Source organism: Ostrea edulis, chromosome 5 (genome assembly GCF_947568905.1).
Source record: "Ostrea edulis chromosome 5, xbOstEdul1.1, whole genome shotgun sequence".
NCBI lineage: Eukaryota > Metazoa > Mollusca > Bivalvia > Ostreida > Ostreidae > Ostrea > Ostrea edulis.
The window spans coordinates 61,639,360-61,665,310 of NC_079168.1; the positions used below are offsets into that span (position 1 = coordinate 61,639,360).

The following is a 25,951-nucleotide window of genomic DNA, read 5'->3' on the forward strand; positions in this document are numbered from 1 at the left end:
GTGATGATGTGTTATTCTTCCATAAGAACAAATTTTCAGCTAAAATTCAGTAAAATTTGTTAAAATTTTACTACACAATCAATGTCCTGTAAAAATTGAAACATGAAACTCCTACATACACTTCAATTTCTCCTCCCGTGTGTTCAGTTTATTTTTGTTCTGGTTTGATTTTGTGGGACGGAACCTTGCCAAAACTCTCATAAATTGTCGAAAGTTAACCGTTTCATTGTTACTGAAAAAAATTCACATCAACAATAGAATCATTATTAAACAAGAGGCTCATGGGCCACATCACTCACCTGAGTCACCTTAAAGATTTTCCCTATATATTCGCATAGAAGCTTTCATGTAAATATCAGCTCTTCTGGCCCAGTGGTTCTTGAGAAGAAGATTTTTAAAGATTTTCTCTATTTATTCCCATGTAAAACTTTGATCCCCTACTGTGGCCCCAACCTACCCTCAGGGGTCTTGATTTGAACAAACATGAATCTGCACTATATCAGGAAGCTTTCTTGTAAATCTCAGCTCTTCTGGCCCAATGGTTCTTGAGAAGATTTTAAAAGATTTTCTCTATATATTTGCATGTAAAACTTTGATCCATCATTGTGGCCCCAACCTACCCTGTGGGGCCATGATTTGAACAAACTTGAATCTGCACGGTGTCAGAAAGCTTTCATGTAAATATCAGCTCTTCTGGCCAAATGGTTCTTGAGAAGATTTTTAAAGATTTTCTCTATTTATTCCCATGTAAAACTTTGATCCCTTATTGTGGCCCCAACCTACCACCAGGGGCCATTATTTGAACAAACTTGAATTTGCACTGTGTCAGGAAGCTTTCATGTAAATCTCAGCTTTTCTGGCTCAGTGGGTCTGGATAAGATTTTTAAAGATTTTCTCTATATATTTGCATGTAAAACTGAGATCCCCTATTGTGGCCCCAACCTACCCTCAGGGGTCTTGATTTGAACAAACTTGAATCTGCACTATGTCAGGAAGCTTTCATGTAAATTTCAGCTCCTCTGGCTCAGTGCTTCTTAAGAAGATTTTTAAATGACCCCACCCTATTTTTGCATTTTTGTGATTATCTCCCCTTTGAAGGGGGCATTGCCCTTCATTTGAACAAACTTGAAAGTCTTTCACCAAAGAATGCTTTTGGCGAAGTTTTGTTGGAATTGGCCCAGTGGTTCTGGAGAAGAAGTCGAAAATGTGAAAAATTTAAAAGATAGACAGACGATGGTCAACAGGCGATCAGAAAAGCTCACTTGAGCTTTCAGCTCAGGTGAGCTAACAAGAGGTACTGTGAGCAATGCTCACTAAGAATACCCCCCGCTTACCTCAATCTCCCAAAGGGTGTTGTTAATAGGCATAAATTACCTCTTTCCTGAGTGTAAAAATATAGTATGCCTTTGTAGAAGAAAATGGAAGATATAGTCCGAACACAAATCCATGGTATCAACCTATAATTTTGACCTTGAGACCAAAGGTCAAGGTCATAAATGTACATAACACATAGTCTCATGGTGATACACCCATGTCTTATGGTATGACTATGTCAAAACCCTATAATCAATTTTGACCTTGAGGTGAAAATTCAAGGTCATATAGAGGTAATGAAGGTACCTGACACATCGTCTCATGGTGATACACTCATGTGTCAAATATGGTATGCCTATGTCAAAGAACAAAGAAGTCATGGCCCTGACACAAATCCATTGTAAAAACGTTTAATTTTGACCTTGAGGTCAAGGTCATATGGAGGTCATGAAGGTACATGACACATTATCTCATGGTGATACACTCATGTATCAAATATGGTATGCCTATGACAAAGAACAAAGAAGTTATGGCCCTGACACAAATCCATTGTAAAAACATTCAATTTTGACCTTGAGGTCAAGGTCATATGGAGGTCATGAAGGTACATGACACATCGTGTCATGTTGATACACTCATGTGTCAAATATGGTATGCCTATGTCAAAGAACAAAGAAGTTATGGCCCGGACACGAATCCATTGTAAAAAACCTTTTTTGACCTTGAGGTCAAGGTCATATTGAAGTCATGCAGGTACATGACACATCATCTCATGGTGATACACTCATGTGTCAAATATGGTATGCCTATGTCAAAGAACAAAGTAGTTATGGCCCGGACACGAATGAACTGTAAAAAAACTTTAATTTTGACCTTAAGGTCAAGGGTCAAGGTCATATAAAGGTCATGAAGGTACCCGACACATCGTGTCATGGTGATCCACCTGTGTGCCAAATATGGTATGCCTATGTCAAAGAACAAAGAAGTTATAGCCCAGACATGAATCTGAAGACAGACAGACGGACGGACAGACAGACAGAGTGATTCTATATACCCCCCAGAACTTCGTTCGGGGGGTATAAAAACACTGTGGCAATGCATTTGATTCTACAGACTTGAGAGAAATACTCTTATGAAATTCCTGTTATGCTCCAAATTACCTTTCTGTGAAAAATGCATGCACAATTCTGTCTCCGAGTGGATTAATGGCCAACTCTGGTATCCGCAGGAAATCCTCTCGGCTACAAAGACAGCAATTATATGTACATAAAAACAGCCTAAAATCATAACTCACTGTTACAAATATTACTCGGTCCATTTTATTTTATTAGTCTAAATATAACTCTGTTGCTTTTCTTATAAATATGAATTATTATCTTTTATGGTATTTCAAAAATAAATACCGTACGTTTTCTCGTCATCAAATAGTCATCATCTTGGAATGATTTTAGTTTCTGTGTGTGTATGCTAAAACCACAAATATAGTTATCCTAGCTAGGACCTGGCTATACATGACATTGTATATTAAATTTTTTATTTGTTCCCTGACCCATTAGGCCAATTCAACTTAATTAGTAGATTATCATCCAGGGTCACTATGGGGCGGGTGGGAGGATTTTATTTTTTTATTTTTATTTTCTGATAAAAATATTAATGACAAACAAGTTTTTGTCAACAGAAGTGCATCATTTAATGCCAGATGGATATCAATCTACGCTTATTTCACTGACGAATTCCAGGTTAAAGCTGTATGACCCGATGTTCATGTATTATTTTTGTACATAATTACTTTAAAGCAGATTAATTACTTTATAAAGTTTTTAACTTTCCCTTAATTACATGCTTGAAAACATCTGCATGTAAAAAAAAACAGTGCGAATATTATTTAGAAAGTAAATATAGTGGCTACATATATAAATCATCCCATAACAGACGTCTATAAATAGACCCACGCGCGTCAGGGGAATCCCAACATGATGTATTAACTCGTACGCAACTGTCTAGTTTTAAGGCCGAAAGAGCATAAAACAACGAATTACTAAGAGGTATTTGATATTTTTATTTCTATTAAACTTATGGTACGGTACTGTTATAACAAAATATACAGCTTTACACAGATAAGACCACCGATGATCTGAAAGTTTGAACTGGTCACGTGACTGTCACTTGAACTGGCAGTCTGACGCAGTTATTTGTAAACATCGATTTAAAATCAAATTATTTGGGTTAAAACAGGTGAAATAATCTATGATATGACGTACAGTCTCATAACTACATACGTGCAATGATTTAATAGCGTTTTTACGAGATGGAAAAAAATATTGTAATTCGGACCATACAGCTTTAAGCTTTAATTTCAAACACAAAAAGATATCAAATTTCTCCAATATATGAAGAACATTTAATCCCTTCCTTTCATTTACGCACGTAAGAAGACGAGAAATTAAGAAAACCATATGATGGGATACCTATTTTCTTCACCGTTCACATGGCTTTTCACGTTGCTATACTGGAAATGTAAACAAGAAATGTAAATACCGGAGTCGAACATGAAAATTTTCTAGAAATCGCAAGTTTTGCAAAATAAAAAAATTTGGGGCAGGCTGATTTTTTAGGGGCGGGCAGGGATGATAATCTATCAATCAAGTTGAATTGGCCTTAGCTTAAAAATCTTTTAAGATAGCTCATTCCCCTAAATTTTTATTTAATGGCTTGTTAAAACACCTCATGAAGTATGATTTCACCATCAAAATAGTGATTATTGATACAAGATCTCTATTATTTTATATGATTTTTTGTGATTTATCCTGGAATGATAAACAAGAGGCCCAAGGGCCACATCGCTCACCTGTGTCACCTTGGCTCATATTTAAAGATTTCCCCCATATATTTGTATGCAAAACTTTGATCCCCCCTCCCCTTGTGACCCCATCCTACCCTTGGGGGCCATGATTTGAACAAACTGAAATCTGAAATATGTCAGAAAGCTTTCATGTAAATATCAGCTTTTCTGGCTCAGTGGTTCTTGAGAAGAAGATTTTTAAAGACTTTTCCTATATATTAGTATGTAAAACTTTGATCCCCTATTGTGGCTCCATCCAACTTCTGGGGGCCATGATTTGAACAAACTTGAATCTGCACTATGTCAGGAAGCTTTCATGTAGCTTTTTTGGGCCAATGGTTCTTCAGAAGATTTTTAAATGACCCCACCCTTTTTTTGCATTTTTGTGATTATCTCCCCTTTGAAAGGGACATGGCCCTTCATTTGAACAAACTTGAAAGCCTTTCACCCAAGGATGTTTTGTGGCAAGTTTGGTTGAAATTGGCCCAGCAGTTCTTGAGAAGAAGAAAAAAAATGGGAAAAGTTTATGATGCCGCCGCCGACAGACAACGGACAAATTTTGATCAGAAAATTGGTCAATTTTGGGCAGTTCTTGCCCCACCTCTAAGGCCCCAGGGGTGCAGGAATCCTGAAATTTACAATTTACGTCCCCCTTGTTCCAAATATGTTTCATACCAGATGTGAAAAGAATTAGAATTTTAGTTATCAAGAAAAAGTTAAAAATGTCTATTGTTCACACATTTGATAACTGACCATTTTGGACCCAGGATGCTTTGTGGCAAGTTTGGTTGAAATTGGCCCAGCAGTTCTTGAGAAGAAGTAAAAAATGGGAAAAGTTTATGAGCTGCCGCCGCCGCCAACAGACAACGGACAAATTTTGATCAGAAAATTGGTCAATTTTGGGCAGTTTTTGCCCCACCCCTAAGGCCTCAGGGGTGCAGGAATCCTGAAATTTACAATTTACGTCCCCCTTGTTCCAAATATGTTTCATATCAGATGTGAAAAGAATTGGAATTATAGTTATCAAGAAAAAGTTAAAAATGTCTATTGTTCACATATTTGATAACTGACCATTTTGGACCCACCCCGATACCAAAACGCCTACCCCTGGGACCATCAAATTTACAATTTTGGTAAAGGATTACCTGTTCTTTCTAAATATCTATTTACTTTCAATTTAGTATCAATAGAACAAAAGATGTTATTTAAGTGTTTTACACATTAACACTATGTGACAAGTTTGGCCCCGCGCTGGGGTCAGAACTCCTACCCCGGGGATCATGAAATTTACAATTTTGGTAAAGGACTTCCTGCTCTACATCACTATGCATTTAGTTTTTCTTACACATGTGCAGTTCTAGAGAAGAAAATTTCTGAAAACTGATCAATTTTGGGCAGTTTTTGCCCCGCCCCTAAGGTCCCAGGGGTGCAGGAATCCTGAAATTTATAATTTATGTTCCCCTTGTTCCAATATGTTTCATACCAGATTTGAAAAGAATTGGAATGATAGTTATCAAGAAGTTAACAAGAGGCCCACAGGCCTTATCGATCACCTGAATACTAGTAAAAAACTATCACTACTTCCATGGGCTATCCATTTACTTTCAATTTAGTATCAATAGCACTAAAGAAGATGTTATTTAAGTGTTTTACACATAAACACTATATAACAAGTTTGGTCCCGCCCTGGGGTCAGAACCCCTACCCCAGGAACATGAAATTTACAATTTTGGTAGAGGCCTTCCTGCTCTACATTACTATGCATTTAGTTTTTCTTACATGTGTGTGGTTCTACAGAAGAAGATTTTTGAAAATTGGTCAATTTTGGGCAGTTTTTGCCCTGCCCCTAGGGCCCCAGGGGTGCTAGAGTCCTGAAATTTATAATTTATGTCCCCCTTGTCCCAATGATGCTTCATACTAAATTTGAAAAGAATCGGACTGGTAGTTATTAAGAAGAAGTTACAAATGTTCAATTGTTAATGCACGACGCACGTCCCATGACGACGGACGAAAACCAATTGCAATAGCTCACCTGAGTTTACTCAGGTGACCTAAAAATGTCTATTGTTCACACATTGGATAACTGACCATTTTGGACCCACCCCGATACCAAAACCCCTACCCCTGGGATCATCAAATTTACAATTTTGGTAAAGGACTACCTGTTCTTTCTAAATATCTATTTACTTTCAATTTAGTATCAATAGCACTAAAGAAGATATTTAAGTGTTTTACACATAAACACTATATACCAAGTTTGGCCCCGCGCTGGGGTCAGAACCCCTACCCCAGGGATCATGAAATTTACAACTTCGGTAGAGACCTTCCTGCTCTACATCACCATGCATTTAGTTTTTCTTACACGTGTGTGGTTCTTGAGAAGAAGATTTTTGAAAACTGGTCAATTTTGGGCAGTTTTTGCCCAGCCCCTAAGGCCCCAGGGGTGCTGGAGTCCTGAAATTTACAATTTATGTCCCCCTTGTCCCAATGATGCTTCATACTGAATTTGAAAAGAATTGGAATGGTAGTTATCAAGAAGAAGTTAAAAATGTTCAATTGTTAACGCACGACGATGGACGAAAACCAATTGCAATAGGAAACTCAGGTGACCTAAAAAGCTTTAAAAGAATAAACAATACATCATATACATGCAAACACACTCTACATATACTAAACTAAAAACATGTACATTAAAACTGTCTAAACAAATGTGTTTTCAATTTGGCTTTGAAAGTATGTAAAGATTTGGACTGTCTTATTTCAGCCGGTAAACTGTTCCACAGTATCAGACCAATGGTTCCGAAACTTCTATCACTGAAAGTTTTACACTTTTTAAAAGGAACAATGTAGCAACTCTCAGAAGATTGAGCGGAGCGCAACTTTTTATTTGTTACCTGTTTCGTTAAAAGTTCTGTTAAATACAATGGCGCTTCGACCACATGACAATTATACATGAAGGTCAGTGATTTAAATGATATCCTAGAATCGATAGGTAACCAGTGTAGGCCAATGAGAGCATCCCTAGAGCTAGTGTAAAATTTCTTATGATTTACAAGTTTCGATTTAATACCAGTTTCGCACCCATGTTTTGGATTTAGTCTGTGCTATGCGATATAAAATCACTTTACAATAGTCCAAATGAGAAATTACTAAAGATAAAACCAAAATTTCTGTAGCTTCCTTTGTCAAATATTTGCAAATACTTTTAATCCCAAGATAATTGATCATAGCTGTTCGGCATTTCCTTTTTATATGTTCCTTATAATTGAAAGTTTCATCCAAATATGCACCTAAGTATCTTATATAATGTTCTGGTTCAATTTCATCACTATTAATGTTAATAACTTTTGTGCTACATTTATCCAGTTACCTCCTGCTGCCAAATAAAATGAATTTGGTCTTTGATGTGTTCATTTTCAGTTTATTTGCATTCATCCAATCGTTAATGATTTCAGCACATTTTTCAAGTTCTCGGATGGCTTTGGTTTCGTTGTGAATGGAGGTAGGGTTAAACCGTTTATTTGCAGTATGATCATTCGCGAATCCATAGACTGACATTGTCGGAGGAATAACGTCGAACAATGCACCCGCACACGTAAGGTACAACCATGGACCTAAGCAGCTCCCCTGCTGAACACCACACTGTAACTGAGCACAGAGTGAAGGTAAAATCACTCATATTTATTCCTTATAAAACAAAGAATGTTCTTAATTTTTATAAAACTTACACTTGGACATCAAGTTTCGCCTTTGCTGCTTTGAATTCAGAGCGCTGATGACCGTTGATGGAAAATCTTTATACATGAGTTTCATAATTTCATCATTCTCTGTGATATTTAATGATTAAAGTGTGGGCCAATGGGGGTGGGGGGGTCAGGAACATCTACATGTACCAATTCCTAAAAGAATATAGAGGACAGTAGTTGCAGAATTGTTTTCAAGGATAGAGGATAAGTTGAAGAGGAAGATGCAATTATGAACCAGTGACTTTTCTACATTTTTTACAAGGGTCCTGTGGCTTTTGAATTTGGAAAAATTGTCGACATTTCAGTCAAATTGGGAAAAATCAATTTTATCGTAAATAAGTTTTAAAATCATATCAAACATTTTACACATTTAATTTTCTTTAACCTTCTAAAATTTTCAACTATTCTATCCAAATCATCATTCCCATAACTCTTTGTTAAGTCTTATGTATATAATTCACATCGAATGTTTATTTTTTTCAAATACGTTTTCCTTTCATAATTTTATTATTGGAAAAAATTGGCATTTTTTAAGAGGGGAAACGGTCGAAATTTGGACCAAAAATGGGCCTTAAGGTGGGTCCTTAGTCCTGGATTTTTGGGGTTTAGGTAGCATTTTTTTGTTTGGAATCAATAGATTAACATTCAGAGTAATGAGAAAAGGCAAATTATTTAAGGATTTCCAGATTTATTTTCATTACAGACACTACTGAAGTAATGTACCCCTATGTAGATTTTTATGAAATTCATTGGAAACAGTTATCTGTTGTTATTTTAAAATAAAAAGAACAACAAAAATTTTAAATTGCATTTATTTATCAGGAAACATGTCAAGAACTAAAACAAATGTCATTTTCACTATGTTCATCAAGTTTTAGTATAATAAGTGCAAAATTATTGAATTAGCCTTACTCTCCAAAATGTTAAAAGACAAACAAATATGGACACAATTTCCTTATAGCATGGTTTACATATCATTTTTTCTGGTTATATTAGTAGATGTACATCTGTTATAGTTATTTATGAAAAAAAATCCATACCTTTCCTTAATAATTTCAAATCTATAGCTTCCAGAGTATGTATACCCCCATAAAAACCCTAAGTCTGGCACCATACAACTGAGCTATTCAAAACCACTCATGGATTAAAATTTTATGTAATTTCATGAAAAGACACAGATAATAATTCCTTATCACCTTGGTAAAATGTTTGTGAAAAATATAGGAAATCTATTGCATAATGGACTTGATAAATAATTTAATGAAAACAAATATTTTGAAACGCATAATTGACTATTCAAATATAACTAAGACTTTTGAAATATTTTATGGCTAACAAGATTTTTTACAATAACTATTGAAAAAGACTCCAACAAAATTTATGTTCCAGTCATTAAATTATTGACTTTGCACAATCTTATGACGTCACAGGAGTGTGGAACTACGTTAAACAAGATGTGTTTGTGAAAAACAAATGCCCCCGATAATGGCCAATTCCACAGATGGCCAAGGTCACAAGGGCAAATATCTTGGTACCAGTAGAAAGATCTTGTCAAAAGAAATGCTCATGTATAATATGAAAGCTCTAATATTTACCATTTACAAGTTATGACCAATTTTAAAAAAAATTAAAAGTAAGTTAAATGTCAAGGTCAAAAGGTTTAATACCAACGGAAAGGTCTTGTTACAAGGAACACTCATGTGAAATATCACAGCTCTACTAACACTTATTGTTCAAAAGTTATTAGCAAGGTTAAAGTTTTCAAAAAGTAGGTCATACTCCAAGGTCAAGGTCACAGGATAAAAAATATTGGTACTCACGGAAAGGTCTTGTCACATGGAACATTCATGTGAAATATCAAATCTCTATCACTTACTGTTCAAAAGTTATTAGCAAGGTTAAAGTTTTCAAAAAGTAGGTCATACTCCAAGGTCAAGGTCACAGGGTCAAAAATATTGGTACCCACGGAAAGGTCTTGTCACATGGAACATTCATGTGAAATATCAAAGCTCTATCACTTATTGTTCAAAAGTTATTAGCAAGGTTAAAGTTTTCAAAAAGTAGGTCATACTCCAAGGTCAAGGTCACAGGGTCAAAAATATTGGTACCCACGGAAAGGTCTTGTCACATGGAACACTCATGTGAAATATCAAAGCTCTATCACTTACTGTTCAAAAGTTATTAGCAAGGTTAAAGTTTCAGACAGAATGACAGACAGGACAAAAACAATATGATCTTCGATCTCGGGGCATAAAAATCACTGTGAACGCAATTGGTATATTAAACTCCCACTCCCAATTTCTCGTTATGATTCGTTAAAAGTAAAATTGCAATGAATTAAAAATTTTATATGTTTCTATTTCGTCACACAGGAAAAAATGAGGCAAAACGTATTTTTGAAGACTCGCTGCAGGTTGGCCTGCGATATATACAGGGCTTACATAAGTATACTTTGCCTCAGTCAGACAGTGCTTTGCTAACAATTGAGACCTTTGCAGATGTCGCAGTATGCAAGTCTTTCACCTTTAAAGTGAATCATACACAAAATTTTAATTTTTCTTTAATATATGAACAATATTGGTTGTTTACTGTGCTGTTCTATGATATTTTTTGGTGTTTTGGGGTGTTTTTGGGTATTCTTGGGTGTTTTTGGGTAAATCTATGCTATTCTACGTGATTTAGAATAAAATTTCCATTGTACAGACCCTGAAGCGTGCTACTACACCTCCAAAGCGTTTCGGTCAGTGCAAACCGTTCACCGTTCCGTGCAGACAGTTCACCATTCCATGCAGACCGTTCACCATTCCATGCAGACCGTTCAGCATTTCGTGCAGACTGTTCAGCGTCCTGGCAAATTGTTTCGTGCAAGAATCGTTCTGTGCATGATCAAGCCACGCCCATAGACACGTGCACATTGTTCAAACCACGCCCATAGAAACGTACAGACCGTGCAAGTCATTTCGGCATGGGATGTAGTACAGGTAAACATTGTTGGGAATTTAAGCAATTATTTCAAAATGTCTCTAAGACAGGCTTTCAACTAGTGTTGAAAAATCGGGAAAATTTCATAATCGATAATCGGTTATAATCGGAAAATCTGTTTTGATCAATGATCGATATAATCGGTATTTACATGTAGTTAATAAATGTTTATTATTTTTGGGGTTATTTCTATTTAGTTTTATGGATATGTGCAGCATACACACTAGCTGGTGTCACTGAATTCCCACTTTTCAATGTGGAGTCCACTCTGACTTTCCCCAGCCCTTCCCATACCGAAATGAGTTATAACTAAGTTATAACTAAAGTATAACTTAATTATACCTAGGCCTTGAGGTACAAAAAAGTTATAACTAAAAAGTAACTTTTCAGGACTTAACCATTTTCATGTATAACTAAAGTGTAACTTTTTGAACTTTGTCATTTTCATGTATAACTAAAATGTAACTTTTCTGGACTGTGTCATTTTCATGTATAACTAAAGTGTAACTTTTTGAACTTTGTCATTTTCATGTATAACTAAAATGTAACTTTTCTGGACTTAACCATTTTCAAGCATATCCAATATTTATGTACCAGTTTTGGGACTTTGTCATTTGAGGGTGGGGGTTACCAATACTTTTTGACACTTTCATAGTAATTAACTGAATGTTAAAGACCTATCTCATGACCCTTTGGTCTGTGAAAATGTAGGTGGAGCCCAATCTAAACAGATGTTATTTACCTGGAGTGGCCAGGGTCTACCAAGGTGTTAATTGCTATATCCCATGACACTCTAAGAAATACAGACAAAACATGGTAGAAATCTACCTGTCCATGCTGTCTTGATATACACAGGACCTGTCTCAGGGACCTCTGCAGAGTTTCTGTGGTCATAGTGTTTGAATAATGGTTGTATTCCTACATGTAAGGGTAGATGACACACATTCTACACCCACCCCCTCTCTCTCAGTCATTGACTCAATGAATAATTTCTGTTATAAATATAGAGGTATAAAAAATTCATGACATAAATTATTTCAATAAGTTATAAGTTTTAGAAATTATTGTGCAAATTATTGTTTGATTTCTGATTGTGTAATTTATAATACATGTATATAAAGGGGGGAAAAATACTATTGAAATTCCAGTGTTCAGAGGTCTTTTTAAAAACAATTGAATTACAAGAAAATAGCAGTTGTGGACAGGTCAATGCTATCAAAACTCTGGTATACTGGGCTTCCTCAAGATCTAAAGAATGCCTGTAGATACTGACTGTTATTGTTATCAAAACACCTCTCTGGGGTAGCTGGAGACCAGTGTCTGCAGATGTCCCTCCACCTGAGATCTATTGTTAAATGTTTGATTGACAGACAGTTTACAATTTTGGGGCATTATCTTAAAATTGGATCTTTAACTGGATTGACTTCTGTAAATTTTTAGTGATTATTCACTTTCAAACACTTCAGTGAACTGTGTCATTTCTTATTTTGCCACAAAAAAGCTAGTCAGAGGGAAATTTCAATGTTGAATTTTTAAATCTTTTTCTTTTGGGGGGATGATTAAGGAATTGATTAGAAATTGCATGGAAAAATTACAAAATCCAGGATCCTTACTTATAGAATAATAAATGCATTGTACGATCAATAAAACATTCTATATATTATATTTTTAATGAACTTTATACGCTGATACAACCCGTGAGAATTCAAAACACCATGTATGATGATTGTTGATCAATTACCACTAGGTGCTATTTATGGAGAATGGCAGGTCAAATTGTTTAATTGAAACGAATAATGAACTGAACACATGTATGAGATATGTCACAGTATTTATTAAAAATAAGTCCATATGGACTTCTGTTCCATGTTAAAAGAGACACTATTCATCAATTTAGGTATGCATAGTCTATCAAAATCAAATTAAGGCATATATATAAAAACGTCTTTTCCAAAAAAGTATCAAAAAATATTTCTATATTCAAATCTCATTGGTAAATGTGACACAAAACAAGGTATGACTGTTAAATGATGTCTCTGTTCTGGACATTGAACATGTTCATGTTATATTCCTGTTCAATCCTGTTAGGAACTGTGAAAACAAAACAAAGTTTTTCATTTGTAGTCATGTCCTGTTACTTTAACAAAAGTTTCTAATCTCCCAATGAACGTTTCCTTGAATCGAATTATTTTGTTGTCTCAACCTGTTCGTCCACAAGTAGTCTTTTGAAGAAAACCACACGGACCTACTCTCCAGCTAAGGTCAAAAGGACTGCTTGTTCCTCAGATTTCAAAGGTCTTTTACATAGGCTCCAATAACAGCAACCCTGTCTGTTCCCTTTCACTGCTGTCAAACTTCAGAGCTTGGGACAACGTCAGTAGCTGCTGATGAACACAAACCGCAAATGCTATTTGGGTTTCAATATGTTGGATGCCATGGAAAAGGCATCTCAATTATCCATTACAATCCTCAAAATAGAAACAAGATGAGCACCAAAGTGGTCCAAGATCCTCAACTTTTTCTGTCAGGTGTAGGATCATATATCAAACTCTTTGTCTCATTCTGAATCTCCGTCAACATATATGATATGGCAAGAAAGCAGGTTTTTCAGCAACATCTTGAAGCAACTAAAAACAAAACAAATATTGTAAAAGTACATAAATAGCACAAATGTTTCCATATAATGTTCGGTGCAACATGTCATTTGATAGGCTATTATATATATCGATCATATAACCTATGATATCTATAAATCACAATGTGACTGATGACGTAAAAAAGAAATAAGTAAATAAATCTGCTTGACATTGCATTTAAACATTTTACAATTTGAAGTCATTTCTGAGGGGAATTAAAAATTCACAAATAAAATGTAATAAATAAAATAATGGCTACATGCCGGGCTTGTAACTTACGATTATGAATATTGGATCATTTACAAGCATCAGAATATAATGCATAAAACGAAATCTTGGAACTTGTTACCTTTCAACTACATCAACAGTTACGGTACACAATCGTAACGAAAACTAACCTGGTTAAATGATTTCTCATGAAAGGCATCGATAATCATAATGGCGACATACGCGACAGGGCCAGCAGTTTCACACGCCACACTTCGATTGTCGAAATTTTCTGATGAAATGTTGTCTTTTCCTTGTTGCATTCGCCAAAGGGATACTTTGGGTGTTGGATTAGACTTATCGGCATGGAAAACCTGGTAGCTACCACGTTTGTGAGGGTACATAGCTTCGGAGCAGTGACGAGTGTTTCGCTTTTATTTCAATCTTTGTTTTTAAAATGGCGCCTTCTTCGTTTACATCCGGAATAACCGGAAGTGTGCGAATCGGGTATTTACGTAAAAATAAAAATACGTTTGATTGTTCCTGATCAATTTCAGCAAAACTGATGAATAACTAAAAAAAATCTCACGTATATACTTTACGATTTTTAATCATTTGCAGTCATAAAGGTTTTGAATTCCTTGATTCCGGTATTTCCTCTAATCGCTGATTGGTCAAATCGGCTCCGCTCTCCATTTTCAAACAAGATAGCGTCGGTTCAAGAAGGTGAAAGTTGAAAGGTTCTATTATTACTTTGTTCAATGAACCATGTATGCCCTTATGGAGTGGATAGAGGAAGAAAAGGTCAGCATCATAACCATATCACGCATCAAAGATCCAAGAAAGGAGTTTTGCCAGTATAAAGTTGGGGATTTGGTGAAAGCCAGCTGCCATGGCTTTTCTGGCGTGCATCCCGCCAAGATCTTAGGTAGGCCTTTTCAAGCAAGTTTCTGTTTACAATATTTACACAAATTTTGTCAGAATGTATTAAGTTTATTTTAACTTGAGGATAATTAAAACTGCAGTTGGACTATACAGTCCTACATATTAGCCCTTCTTGATTCCCTCCATTTTGTTGACAAAATACATATTCTTATGTGGACAAACATTTTTAAATAATAAAAGTACGATTATGAAAATTTACATGATTTAGAAATAAGAAAATGTGTTTATAATAGTATAGAATTAATCCCTTCCCTAAAACTGAAAAAAATATTTATATCTTTAAGAAAATATTTGCTTGCCCTCTAGGCCTCTCCCGACTAGGGATAAAAAGGGTCGAGTAGGAAAGTAGGGAGAAAATTCTTTTTTATTCACATGAAGTTAAAAAAGCTATAAATTAGATAAGAAAATTTCGGAATGAGTAATAAAAAAAAATGTTAACTGGAGGTTAAAAAAGTTTTTGAGTCTTTTTTTTTTTAAATTTTTAATAATAATAATAAAGCTTTGAAATAAATGGATTGTGATTTTCTCTTATCTTGGCTTCTTTTTCTTATTCTAGATGATGGAGCTGACGCCTGGTAGTGGGATCTACATTTATCCCAAAGATATACAAGCTTTATATAAGCCACAAAAAAAAACAACAAGTGGAACTTTTCAGGAAGGGGAACCTAACTGGTGCAAATGAAAAGACCATTTTAAACACTATTCCTGGTAAGAGATTATAATCTAATTAATAAATTCTTTATATAACACTAATAACAAATTGTTTAACTTCGAATAAGAATAATCAGTCGCCCACATTTCTTTCAATTTGTGAAGATGTATTTAAAAGGTGAAAACAAAAAAACTTGTAATTTCTGACATCCATCTTTTAAATTGGAGAATCAATGACAGTTACTAGAGTATTTTCTTTTTTATTTAAAGACGATGCCGGGATTCAGAGGCCATTGTCAAGTTTTCGATGAGGACCAAGATTAGTTCCCAAGTCAGCCTCCAGAACATGAAACAGACCTAGCTTTTATACATTCAGTAATGTGAGATATTCCCTTCATAAGGGATTGTCCAATTTTTAATGTGATATGTACAAAGAGTTAGTGATGAATATTTTATTTATATTTTTGTGCCAAACTTTATAAATGATTGATTGTTTGATGTTTTCCGCCACGCTCAACAATTTTTCAGTTATCTGGTGGCACCCAGTTTTTATTGGTGGAAGAGAGAACCCAGATACGATGTACCTTGGAAGAGACCACCGACCTTCCGAAAGTAAACTGGGAAACTTTCTCACTTACCGGCGCGAGCGGGATTCGAACCCGCGCCGACAGAGGTGAGAGGCCATGTGATTTGGAGCGCGATGCTCTAACCACTCGGCCACCTTTATAAATGAAATTAATATACCAATAATAGTCGCTGTTTATAATCGGTAATGTCTTATTATCCCCATCTTTTTTGTAACTTTTCCATAACTTTTGTCGGGTATAACTTTTTTGTAACTTTTCCATAACTTTTGTCGGGTATAACTTTTATGTAACTTTCTCCATAACTTTTGTTGGGTATAACTTTTTTGTAACTTTTCCATAACTTTTGTCGGGTATAACTTTTTTGTAACTTTTCCATAACTTTTGTCGGGTATAACTTTTATGTAACTTTCTCCATAACTTTTGTTGGGTATAACTTTTTTGTAACTTTTCCATAACTTTTGTCAGGTATAACTTTTTTGTAACTTTTCCACAATTTTTGTTGGGTATAACTTTTTTGTAACTTTTCCATAACTTAAGTATAACTTTTTGATAACTTTTGTGAAGTATAACTTTTTTGAAGTATAACTTTTTGATAACTTTTATGCACTTGTTGTATTCATGTTGAAATAAAAGATGATAACTTTTACATGAGTATAACTTTTTTGTACCCGAGTTATAAGTAAAGTATAACTTTATTTGAAGAAGTGGTTCCAAACTCCGATAACTTAGTTATAACTTTTTTGTAACTTTTCTTAGTTACAAAGTTATAACTTAGTTATAGTTTTTTTCGGTATGGGTTAGTTTTTTTGTTTTGTTTTTTGAATTTTTTTGTATAATAATAGGAATAATTTATTTGTCTTGTTACATTGGTATGATCAAGTTTCTCTTTTTAAATAAAAAAAATATTTTCATCAAAATGGTTTATCGGAACTTTCTGCAGAATGCAAAGACCGACCTGTAAGCAAGTTATTTGTTAAAAATTATAATACGATTAAACCAAATTAATCACTTTATAGGCCATATCATCTTAAATTTTAAATATTGATAGGATTATTATTTTTCAATTCTCAAGAAAATTATACACTTATATGTCATGATGATAAAATAAAAACCTTTTCAAGTAGGGTGTCTTTTCTTTTATCAAACGAGCGAGTTACTCATTTGCCTTCAGTCAAGACCTTGGTTTCGGTTTTGCTTTTTTTCAAAGTCTGTATGATGGTCACTTTTCAGCCTTTAGCGACTTTTTTCTGAAGTATATTTATAGGTTATAGACTTTGTATGGGAAAATATGACGACCGAGTTTTTTGGCGCGTAGACAGACCGAGCTTGCAAGGTCCGTTCGCGACAAAAAACGAGGTCGTCATATTTCCCATACAAAGTCTATAACCTTTTTATTATATACTTTCAATTTCATTTAGAAACTAACAATAATTTTATTTTTAACAATAACTTTATCGGTTTAACTGAGTAAAAGATGAAAAACACGAAAAATTTGAAAATTAACGGCGTAGAAATTTGATTGTGACGTAATGTTTGCGGGCCGGAATGTTTCCGGGCATATATCGTGTGATATATGCCCGCAAACTTTTAAAGAAAAAAGAAGAGATGAAATTGAAAGTATATAATAAGTAAGGGTATATTTATGCAAGCAATATCAAATGCGATTGTAAGTAAGATTCGTATTTTATTTGTCTTTAGACGGAGGATTAATGAAAAATTACATACATGGGCCTCCGTACAAATATATAATCTATTGCTTGACATCAACATAGATCAAAAGATTCCATTGGCTACAATAATTGTTTTTTAATAACCCAGATGATCAAAACTAAAAGTATACAGGCATAGGCGACCCATGTTTGCAAATCCACATTAAAAGTGTTAAGATGAAAATACATGTTTACAATGTTATCAAACCTATGTAATGCTATGGAGAAGGTAATTTTAAAACGGCTATGTGCAAAAATCGCAAGGGTGGAATTTTATAAAAGACATATTTTGTCATGAAAATTATCGTCAGGTACTTATCACTCCAGAGGACATTGTGTGCCGTGTTCGTTTTTAAGGTGAAAATCAAAATGCACGGAGTTGGACTCCGATTTGGTGGATTGACCACCATATGGGACCGTAAGTACCAAATAGGGGTGTGTGCCAAACCTGATTATGATACATTACCTCAAGCATCCTATGGCTCCTTTATCCAAACTTGTAAACCGACTGTATAACCGGACAATCTGATTATGTGAAACTGCAAATCAATGTAAAGATAAAAGATAGTCTAGGTCTACATGTAGTTCGATCAAACTATAATTATATATATATATATATACACACACACACAGGGTTTGAAATTAACAGTCGCCTACTCGCCATTTGTGACTAAATTTACGAGTGGGCGAATTAAAATTACTGTTCAGGTTGCCCACATGGTGATTAGGAAATTTACGAAATAAATATTTGTTTTTTCAATTTTGTCTGATCATTTAGTTTTTTTTTTCTTTAGAAAAAGTTCGTGATCTGCAAAGTGCTTCATAATTAACTTTAAGAAGCGCTTATCTGCAAAGCCTTCAAGTGATTATGAATAACCGACAATGTGGCGATTTATAAATGGGGTCAGTGAACCCAAGAAACAAAACAAGAGGCCCATGGGCCACATCGCTCACCTGAGTCACCTTGGCCCATATCTGAAGACTTTCCATATATATTTGCATGTAAAACCTTAGTCCCTATTATGGCCCAAACTACCCTTTGCAAACTTGAATCTACACTATGTCAGAAAGCTTTCATGTAAATGTCAACTTCTTTGGCCCAATGGTTCTTGAGAAGATTTTTAAAGATTTTTCCTATATATTTGTATGTAAAACTTTGACCCCCCCCCCCACTTGTGGCCCCATCCTACCCCCCGGGGGCCATGATTTGAACAAACTTGAATCTGCACTATGTCAGAAAGTTTTCTTGTAAATATCAGCTTTTTTGACTCAGTGGTTATTGAGAAAAAGATTTTAACTATATATTTGTATGTAAAACTTTGATCCCCCCTTGGGGCCCCATCCTACCCCCGGGGGCCATGATTTGAACAAACTTGAATCTGCACTATGTCAGAAAGTTTTCATGTAAAAATCAGCTTTTCTGGCTCAGTGGTTCTTGAGAAGATTTTTAAAGATTTTTCCTATATATTTGTATGTAAAACTTTGATCCCCTATTGTGGCCCCGGGCATCCAACCCCCAGGGCCCATGATTTGAACAAACTTGAATCTGCATTATGTCAGGAAGCTTTCATGTAAATCTCAGCTTTTCTGGCTTAGTGGTTCTTGAGAAAAAGATTTTTAAAGTTTTTCCCTATATATTTGTATGTAAAACTTTGATCCCCCCTTGTGGCCCCATCCTACCACCGGGGGCCATGATTTGAACAAACTTGAATCTACACTATGTCAGAAAGTTTTCATGTAAAAATCAGCTTTTCTGGCTCAGTGGTTCTTGAGAAGAAGATTTTTCCTATATATTTGTATGTAAAACTTTGATCCCCTATTGTGGCCCCGGGCATCCAACCCCCGGAGCCCATGATTTGAACAAACTTGAATCTGCATTATGTCAGGAAGCTTTCATGTAAATCTCAGCTTTTCTGGCTCAGTGGTTCTTGAGAAAAAGATTTTTAAAGTTTTTCCCTATATATTTGTATGTAAAACTTTGATCCCCCCTTGGGGCCCCATCCTACCCCCGGGGGCCATGATTTGAACAAACTTGAATCTGCACTATGTCAGAAAGTTTTCATGTAAAAATCAGCTTTTCTGGCTCAGTGGTTCTTGAGAAGAAGATTTTTCCTATATATTTGTATGTAAAACTTTGATCCCCTATTGTGGCCCCATCCTACCCCAGGGGGGCATGATTTTAACAAACCTGAATCTGCACTATATCAGAAAGCTTTCATATAAATCTCAGCTTTTCTGGCTTAGTGGTTCTGGGAAGAAGATTTTTAAAGATTTTTCCTATATATTTGTATGTAAAACTTTGACCCCCTATTGTGGCCCCATCCGACCCCCGGAGGCCATGATCTTAACAATTTATAATCTGCACTATATCAGGAAGCTTTCATATAAACCTCAGCTTTTCTGGCTCAGTGGTTCTTCAGAAGAAGATTTTAAAAGATTTTTCCTATAAATTTGTATGTAAAACTTTGATGCCCCCCTTTAGGCCCCATCGAATCCCCGGGGTCCATGATTTTAACAAACTTGAATCTGCACTATATAAAAAAAAACCAAACAAATAACAAAAAAAAAACTTTGACCCCCTATTGTGGCCCCATCCGATCCCCGGGGGCCATGATTTTAACAATTTAGAATCTGTACTATATCAGGAAGCTTTCATATAAATCTCAGCTTTTCTGGCTCAGTGGTTCTTGGGAAGAAGATTTTTCCTATATATTGTATGTAAAACTTTGACCCCCTATTGTGGCCCCATCCTATCCCCGGGGCCATGATTTTAACAATTTAGAATCTGTACTATATCAGGAAGCTTTCATATAAATCTCAGCTTTTCTGGCTTAGTGGTTCTTGGGAAGAAGATTTTTAAAGATTTTTCCTATATATTTGTATGTAAAACTTTGACCCCCTATTGTGGCCCCATCCGATCCCCGGGGGCCATGATTTTAACAATTTAGAATTTGCACTATATCAGGAAGCTTTCATATAAATCTCAGCTTTTCTGGCTTAGTGGTTCTTGAGAAGAAGATTTTTCCTATATATTTGTATGTAAAACTTTGATCCCCTATTGTGGCCCCATCCTACCCCCGGGGGCCATGATTTGAACAATTTAGAATCTGCATTATATAAGGAAGCTTTCATATAAATCTCAGCTTTTCTGGCTCAGTGGTTCTTGAGAAGAAGATTTTAAAAGATTTTCCCTATATATTTGTATGTAAAACTTTGATCCCCTATTGTGGCCCCATCCTACCCCCGAGGGCCATGATTTTAACAATTTATAATCTGCACTATATCAGGAAGCTTTCATATAAACCTCAGCTTTTCTGGCTCAGTGGTTCTTGAGAAGAAGATTTTAAAAGATTTTTCCTATAAATTTGTATGTAAAACTTTGATGCCCCCCTTTAGGCCCCATCGAATCCCCGGGGTCCATGATTTTAACAAACTTGAATCTGCACTATATCAACAACAACAAAAAAACGAAAAAAAAAAACAAATAACAAAAAAAAAACTTTGACCCCCTATTGTGGCCCCATCCGATCCCCCGGGGGCCATGATTTTAACAATTTAGAATCTGTACTATATCAGGAAGCTTTCATATAAATCTCAGCTTTTCTGGCTCAGTGGTTCTTGGGAAGAAGATTTTTAAAGATTTTTCCTATATATTTGTATGTAAAACTTTGACCCCCTATTGTGGTCCCATCCTACCCCCGGGGCCATGATTTTAACAATTTAGAATCTGTACTATATCAGGAAGCTTTCATATAAATCTCAGCTTTTCTGGCTTAGTGGTTCTTGGGAAGAAGATTTTTAAAGATTTTTCCTATATATTTGTATGTAAAACTTTGACCCCCTATTGTGGCCCCATCCGACCCCCGGGGGCCATGATTTTAACAATTTAGAATTTGCACTATATCAGGAAGCTTTCATATAAATCTCAGCTTTTCTGGCTTAGTGGTTCTTGAGAAGAAGATTTTTAAAGATTTTCCCTATATATTTGTATGTAAAACTTTGATCCCCTATTGTGGCCCCATTCGACCCCCGGGGGTCATGATTTTAACAATTTAGAATCTGCATTATATAAGAAAGCTTTCATATAAATCTCTGCTTTTCTGGCTCAGTGGTTCTTGAGAAGAATATTTTTAAAGACTTTTCCTATATATTTGTATGTAAAACTTTGATCCTCTATTGTGGCCCCATCCGACCCCCGGGGGCCATGATTTTAACAATTTAGAATCTGCACTACCTAAAAAAGCTTATCTATAAATTTCATCTTTTCTGGCCCAGTGGTTCTTGAGAAGAAGATTTTTTAATGACCCTACCCTATTTTTACCTTTTCTTGATTATCTCCCCTTGGAAGGTGGTTTGGCCCTTTATTTTAACAATTTAGAATTCCCTTTACCTAAGGATGTTTTGTGCCAAGTTTGGTTGAAATTGGCCCAGTGGTTGTTGAGAAGAAGTTGAAAATGTGAAAAGTTTACAGACGGACGGACACCGGAATACGGGTGATCAGAATAGCTCACTTGAGCTTTCAGCTCAGGTGAGCTAAAAAAGGCGCATAGAATATTGAAACACTGCGCCGTTGTGGCGCACATCGTCGATATACTTAGTTTGAGATTTTCCCCACTTACTTCGTAGATATACGAACTTTTCAACTCTTGAGCTGATCTCCCACTTAATCTATATCGATTAAGTGCTTGAAAAATCTTAATCGCTGTTAATGCTTTAGTAATAGTACAACTTTACGTTCTTTTAAGCGCAAGTATGACTTAGATTTCCTCAGTGTCTAATCAAACAGTAAAAAGTTATCTGATTGGTTAATGTCGTTAAATTGCAATTTTAATGCGCACAGACTGGAGATGCCACGGAAAAAAAATTCTTATGCCTGACAAAGGGAAAACTGACTTTAATTTTTGCCTTAATGATCAGCCAATACTGGCAGTATAGACACTGTAGGAACAAAACGAGACGATGACGCGGACAATCACGATGAAAATCCTTACTTTAACAAAACGTAAATTTAACACAAATAATAAAACTAAAGTTATCCACGGCATTAGTCTGTCAGTAGTGTTTAGATTATAATTTATTGGTCTCTTGGACTTGTCATTTTAAAATGTCTCATAAAAATTTCAATCTGGCGCATTCATTTTAGAAATGTCACATTGACACTAGCTGGTAACACGCCATTGTCACATTAAGCAATTTGCTTATCCCAATCACTGTTGAAGCATATTCGTTATTGAATTAATTGAATTATTTTATAATTCAATTATTATCTTGATGGCTACTAATGCATACGAAGTGTAATTTAAAGTAGTCATACGTAATTTATACGTAATCTATCGAAGAGAAATGATTAATTTTAACATTATCATTTCATCATCAAGACGATAAAAGACTATATTATCATAATCCCTTTTTCTTTCTTAATCAAAATGACAAAATATTGTAAAACAAACTTTTTGGGTTACACTATTTACTTTAGGGAGTATAGTTTCTTTATTTTCGGAGTTTAGATTTTTATTCAAAATAACATGACTGGGTGAATGGGGAACCTTCGCGTGGCCAGAGCTGGGCAACGGAATCAATGGTTAATTTTATATTCATCACTAATTACCGACAGACATCCTCAACTATCGTTTTACATGTACACGTACGCTGTTTAGGTACGAATTTACCAATCTAATGGAACCTACTTGTTCCGATTAAAACAATATCACAATCATAAAATACAATTTTATTATTCTGTGTTTTGGAAATAATCATAGAAACATAAAATGTATCAATATTTTTGCATGAATTGGGTCACTTAAAACCCAGTATTTACAAAGGGGCTGTGCAAATCGGTCAGTGTCTTCGACCTTGTTTGGGTGCCGACATTTATAAAACGCAATAGATTTACTGCTTTTAGGCAGGTGAAAACTCTGGTTTGGTACTTTTGTAGAACAATTCTCAGAAAAAGTTTATATTTTTTATGTACCTTGGTTACAAACAGTACCCTGTGCAAATTATGTGTTACTATATGAAGCATTAAGAGAGAAATCTCGAGAAAATCATTATCTGGGACTTTCGGCTGTACTACATTTACCGCTTACTGAAAATATATCCCGTACAACTGAGGAAAAACACCAGTGGAGTACATCTCTTCGTGTTTCACGTGAAAAGAAGAAAAAGTGCTAAAATGTCTGATACTTCTGTAAACGTATTAATCAAAACAAAAACACTCACGATATGTATTGGATTCCTGACTGCTTCTCTCTTACACAGCAACTTTGATATGCAATTTCTTGATTATATTCTCATTTTCATAGTTCTAAACAATTCGCATCATGTTGAGTGTTAGTCCAAAATACCTGAGGTTTTCCTGGCTTTTTTATGATTTTGATATTTACCGTGCCAATAAAACGTCAGAACCGGCGCCATTACGTAAACTGGAAATTCGCCGCCTACAGCTGGAGGCGGCATTCTCAGGCCAATTTTAAATACTTGCGAGCCGAATTCAATGTTAAACTCATAATTAATCAATAAAACGATGCTTCTTGTACTTACTAATATCAATTTTATGGGTTCCTTCATTACATAAACAGCCTCATGAAAACATTTTAACGAACTGTCGAGCTGTTTTGAGTCACGTGACTCATTCGCTCAAATGACAGCGAACATTCGGTTGACTACAATTGTGTGCTTCTGTTATGAAATTTTGGAGTGATATTTTCTTTTAATCGATATTAGTAAGTACAAGAAGCATTGTTTTCTTGATTAATTATGAGTTCAACATTGAATTCGACTCTGAAATATTTAAAATCGGCCCAAGAATACCGCCTCCAGCTGGAGGTGGCGAATTTCCAGTTTACGTAATGGCGCCGGTTCTGAAAGCCAGGAAAACATCAGATATTTCAGACAAGTTGAGTGTGTGTCACATTTATTCAGCGTTGCACGGGATTTGTCATTATTTTGAATAAAGACGCCAAAACACCTGTTGATCGTAATGTTTACTCTCTCGCTAAAGAGGGATAATCGCGTTTTAGTGAGAATATATCGCTATAGTATAGGGGAAGTGTTCCCAACCTGTTGAATATAAAGAATTTCGGTAAGCGGTAAATGTAGTACGGCCGAAACCCGAAAGTCCCGGATAACAATTTTTGCATGATTTCTTTCTTAATAGTTGATAGAATGACATCAAACTTATTGTGATAACTGTTTGTGACCTATTAAACAAGAATAATAGAATCCTTCATTAGTACAAGTGTGGGATAGGGAAATTCCACCGAGGGTACAAGATTCGCAGTCTAGGACGAGGCTTTGCCGAGTCCTAAACAGCGAATCTTGTTGCAGAGGTGGAATTTCCCTATCCCACACGAGTAAATAATGAAGGATTATTTTTCTCACATTTTACCTACAGTTTAGTGCATAAATTTAGGAGCTTTGAGAAAATTCTAAATTATCAAAATCTTCATTTGAACTTTGATGCAAACACTAATTAGAAAGCAGAAGGAGCATACCCGAAAATGGTTTACACTGTAAGTGTAAATTAAAAAAACCAAGGTTGTCCAACAGAAAGCTATATACATTAAGATTTAAAGATAACAATGCAAAATATTTTTAATTCACCGTGTAACGTAAATATTCACCGTGTAACATAAATCATAGAAAATATATGACGTCACAATCAAATGACGTCGCAGCAGTGTGAGACAGAAAAATCTCACATGGGTAAAGTCGATCTCACACTGGTGATAATGTGAGAATCATATCTTTTTCTGGGAATTCTATAAAGAAGATACTGAACCAGAGGTTTCGGATATCAAAAAGCGGTAAATCTTGTACGTTTTACAAATGTCAAAACCTGAACATGGTCCCCGATCTTGTGATCTACCGAAAGTCCGCGTTTTAGCATTATAGACAATATTGAATCAGACTGAGTTCTAGATATCTACGGTAACTTAAATAAATCGCAATTGCATATATGGTGCATTTATATGCGCATTTTATTGTATCAACCTACATATTATTTGTAATTATACATGTGTAATACACACACTTTTTTGCAATATTTGAATCCACTTTGATATATACACTATAAATTAATAGTGTGCTTCTTTTTTAACTTCGGTTGTTATTATTATTATAATTATTATTTTGATGCAGTGTAGGCTATTAATGCATACGAAGTGTGATTCAAAGTATTCATATGTAATTTATATGTAATTCATCAAAGAGAAACAACAAATTTTAGCATTATCATTCCATCATCAAGACAATGAAAGACTACGTACTATCATAATTCCCTTTTCTTTCTTAATCAAAATATTGTTATAGCACACTTTTTGGGTTACATTAT

At 35.1% G+C, this 25,951-nt stretch overlaps 1 protein-coding gene and 3 long non-coding RNA genes across 4 annotated transcripts in view; 1 reads left to right on the forward strand and 3 right to left on the reverse strand.

Moving 5' to 3' along the window:
* The window catches only part of LOC125648870 (calcineurin B homologous protein 1-like), a 39,556-nt gene that overhangs the window by 10,354 nt on the left and 3,251 nt on the right, over window positions 1–25,951 (reverse strand). The window contains exons 2-4 of the mRNA XM_048875901.2: window positions 18,086–18,158; window positions 2,475–2,555; window positions 120–232 (exon numbers count right to left, since the gene is read on the reverse strand). Coding sequence (XP_048731858.1) covers window positions 120–232; window positions 2,475–2,555; window positions 18,086–18,158 — 267 coding nt within the window. The remainder of the gene's footprint in view (window positions 1–119; window positions 233–2,474; window positions 2,556–18,085; window positions 18,159–25,951) is intronic.
* LOC130054646 (uncharacterized) lies at window positions 2,930–11,163 on the reverse strand. Its single transcript, XR_008802972.1, has 2 exons — window positions 9,347–11,163; window positions 2,930–8,472 (listed from the first exon to the last, which is right to left on the reverse strand). It is a non-coding gene; the product is annotated as an uncharacterized LOC130054646 (long non-coding RNA).
* LOC130054633 (uncharacterized) lies at window positions 12,699–14,222 on the reverse strand. Its single transcript, XR_008802958.1, has 2 exons — window positions 13,919–14,222; window positions 12,699–13,511 (listed from the first exon to the last, which is right to left on the reverse strand). It is a non-coding gene; the product is annotated as an uncharacterized LOC130054633 (long non-coding RNA).
* Window positions 14,442–15,294, forward strand: LOC125675818 (uncharacterized). The gene is made up of 2 exons (XR_008802966.1): window positions 14,442–14,655; window positions 15,229–15,294. It is a non-coding gene; the product is annotated as an uncharacterized LOC125675818 (long non-coding RNA).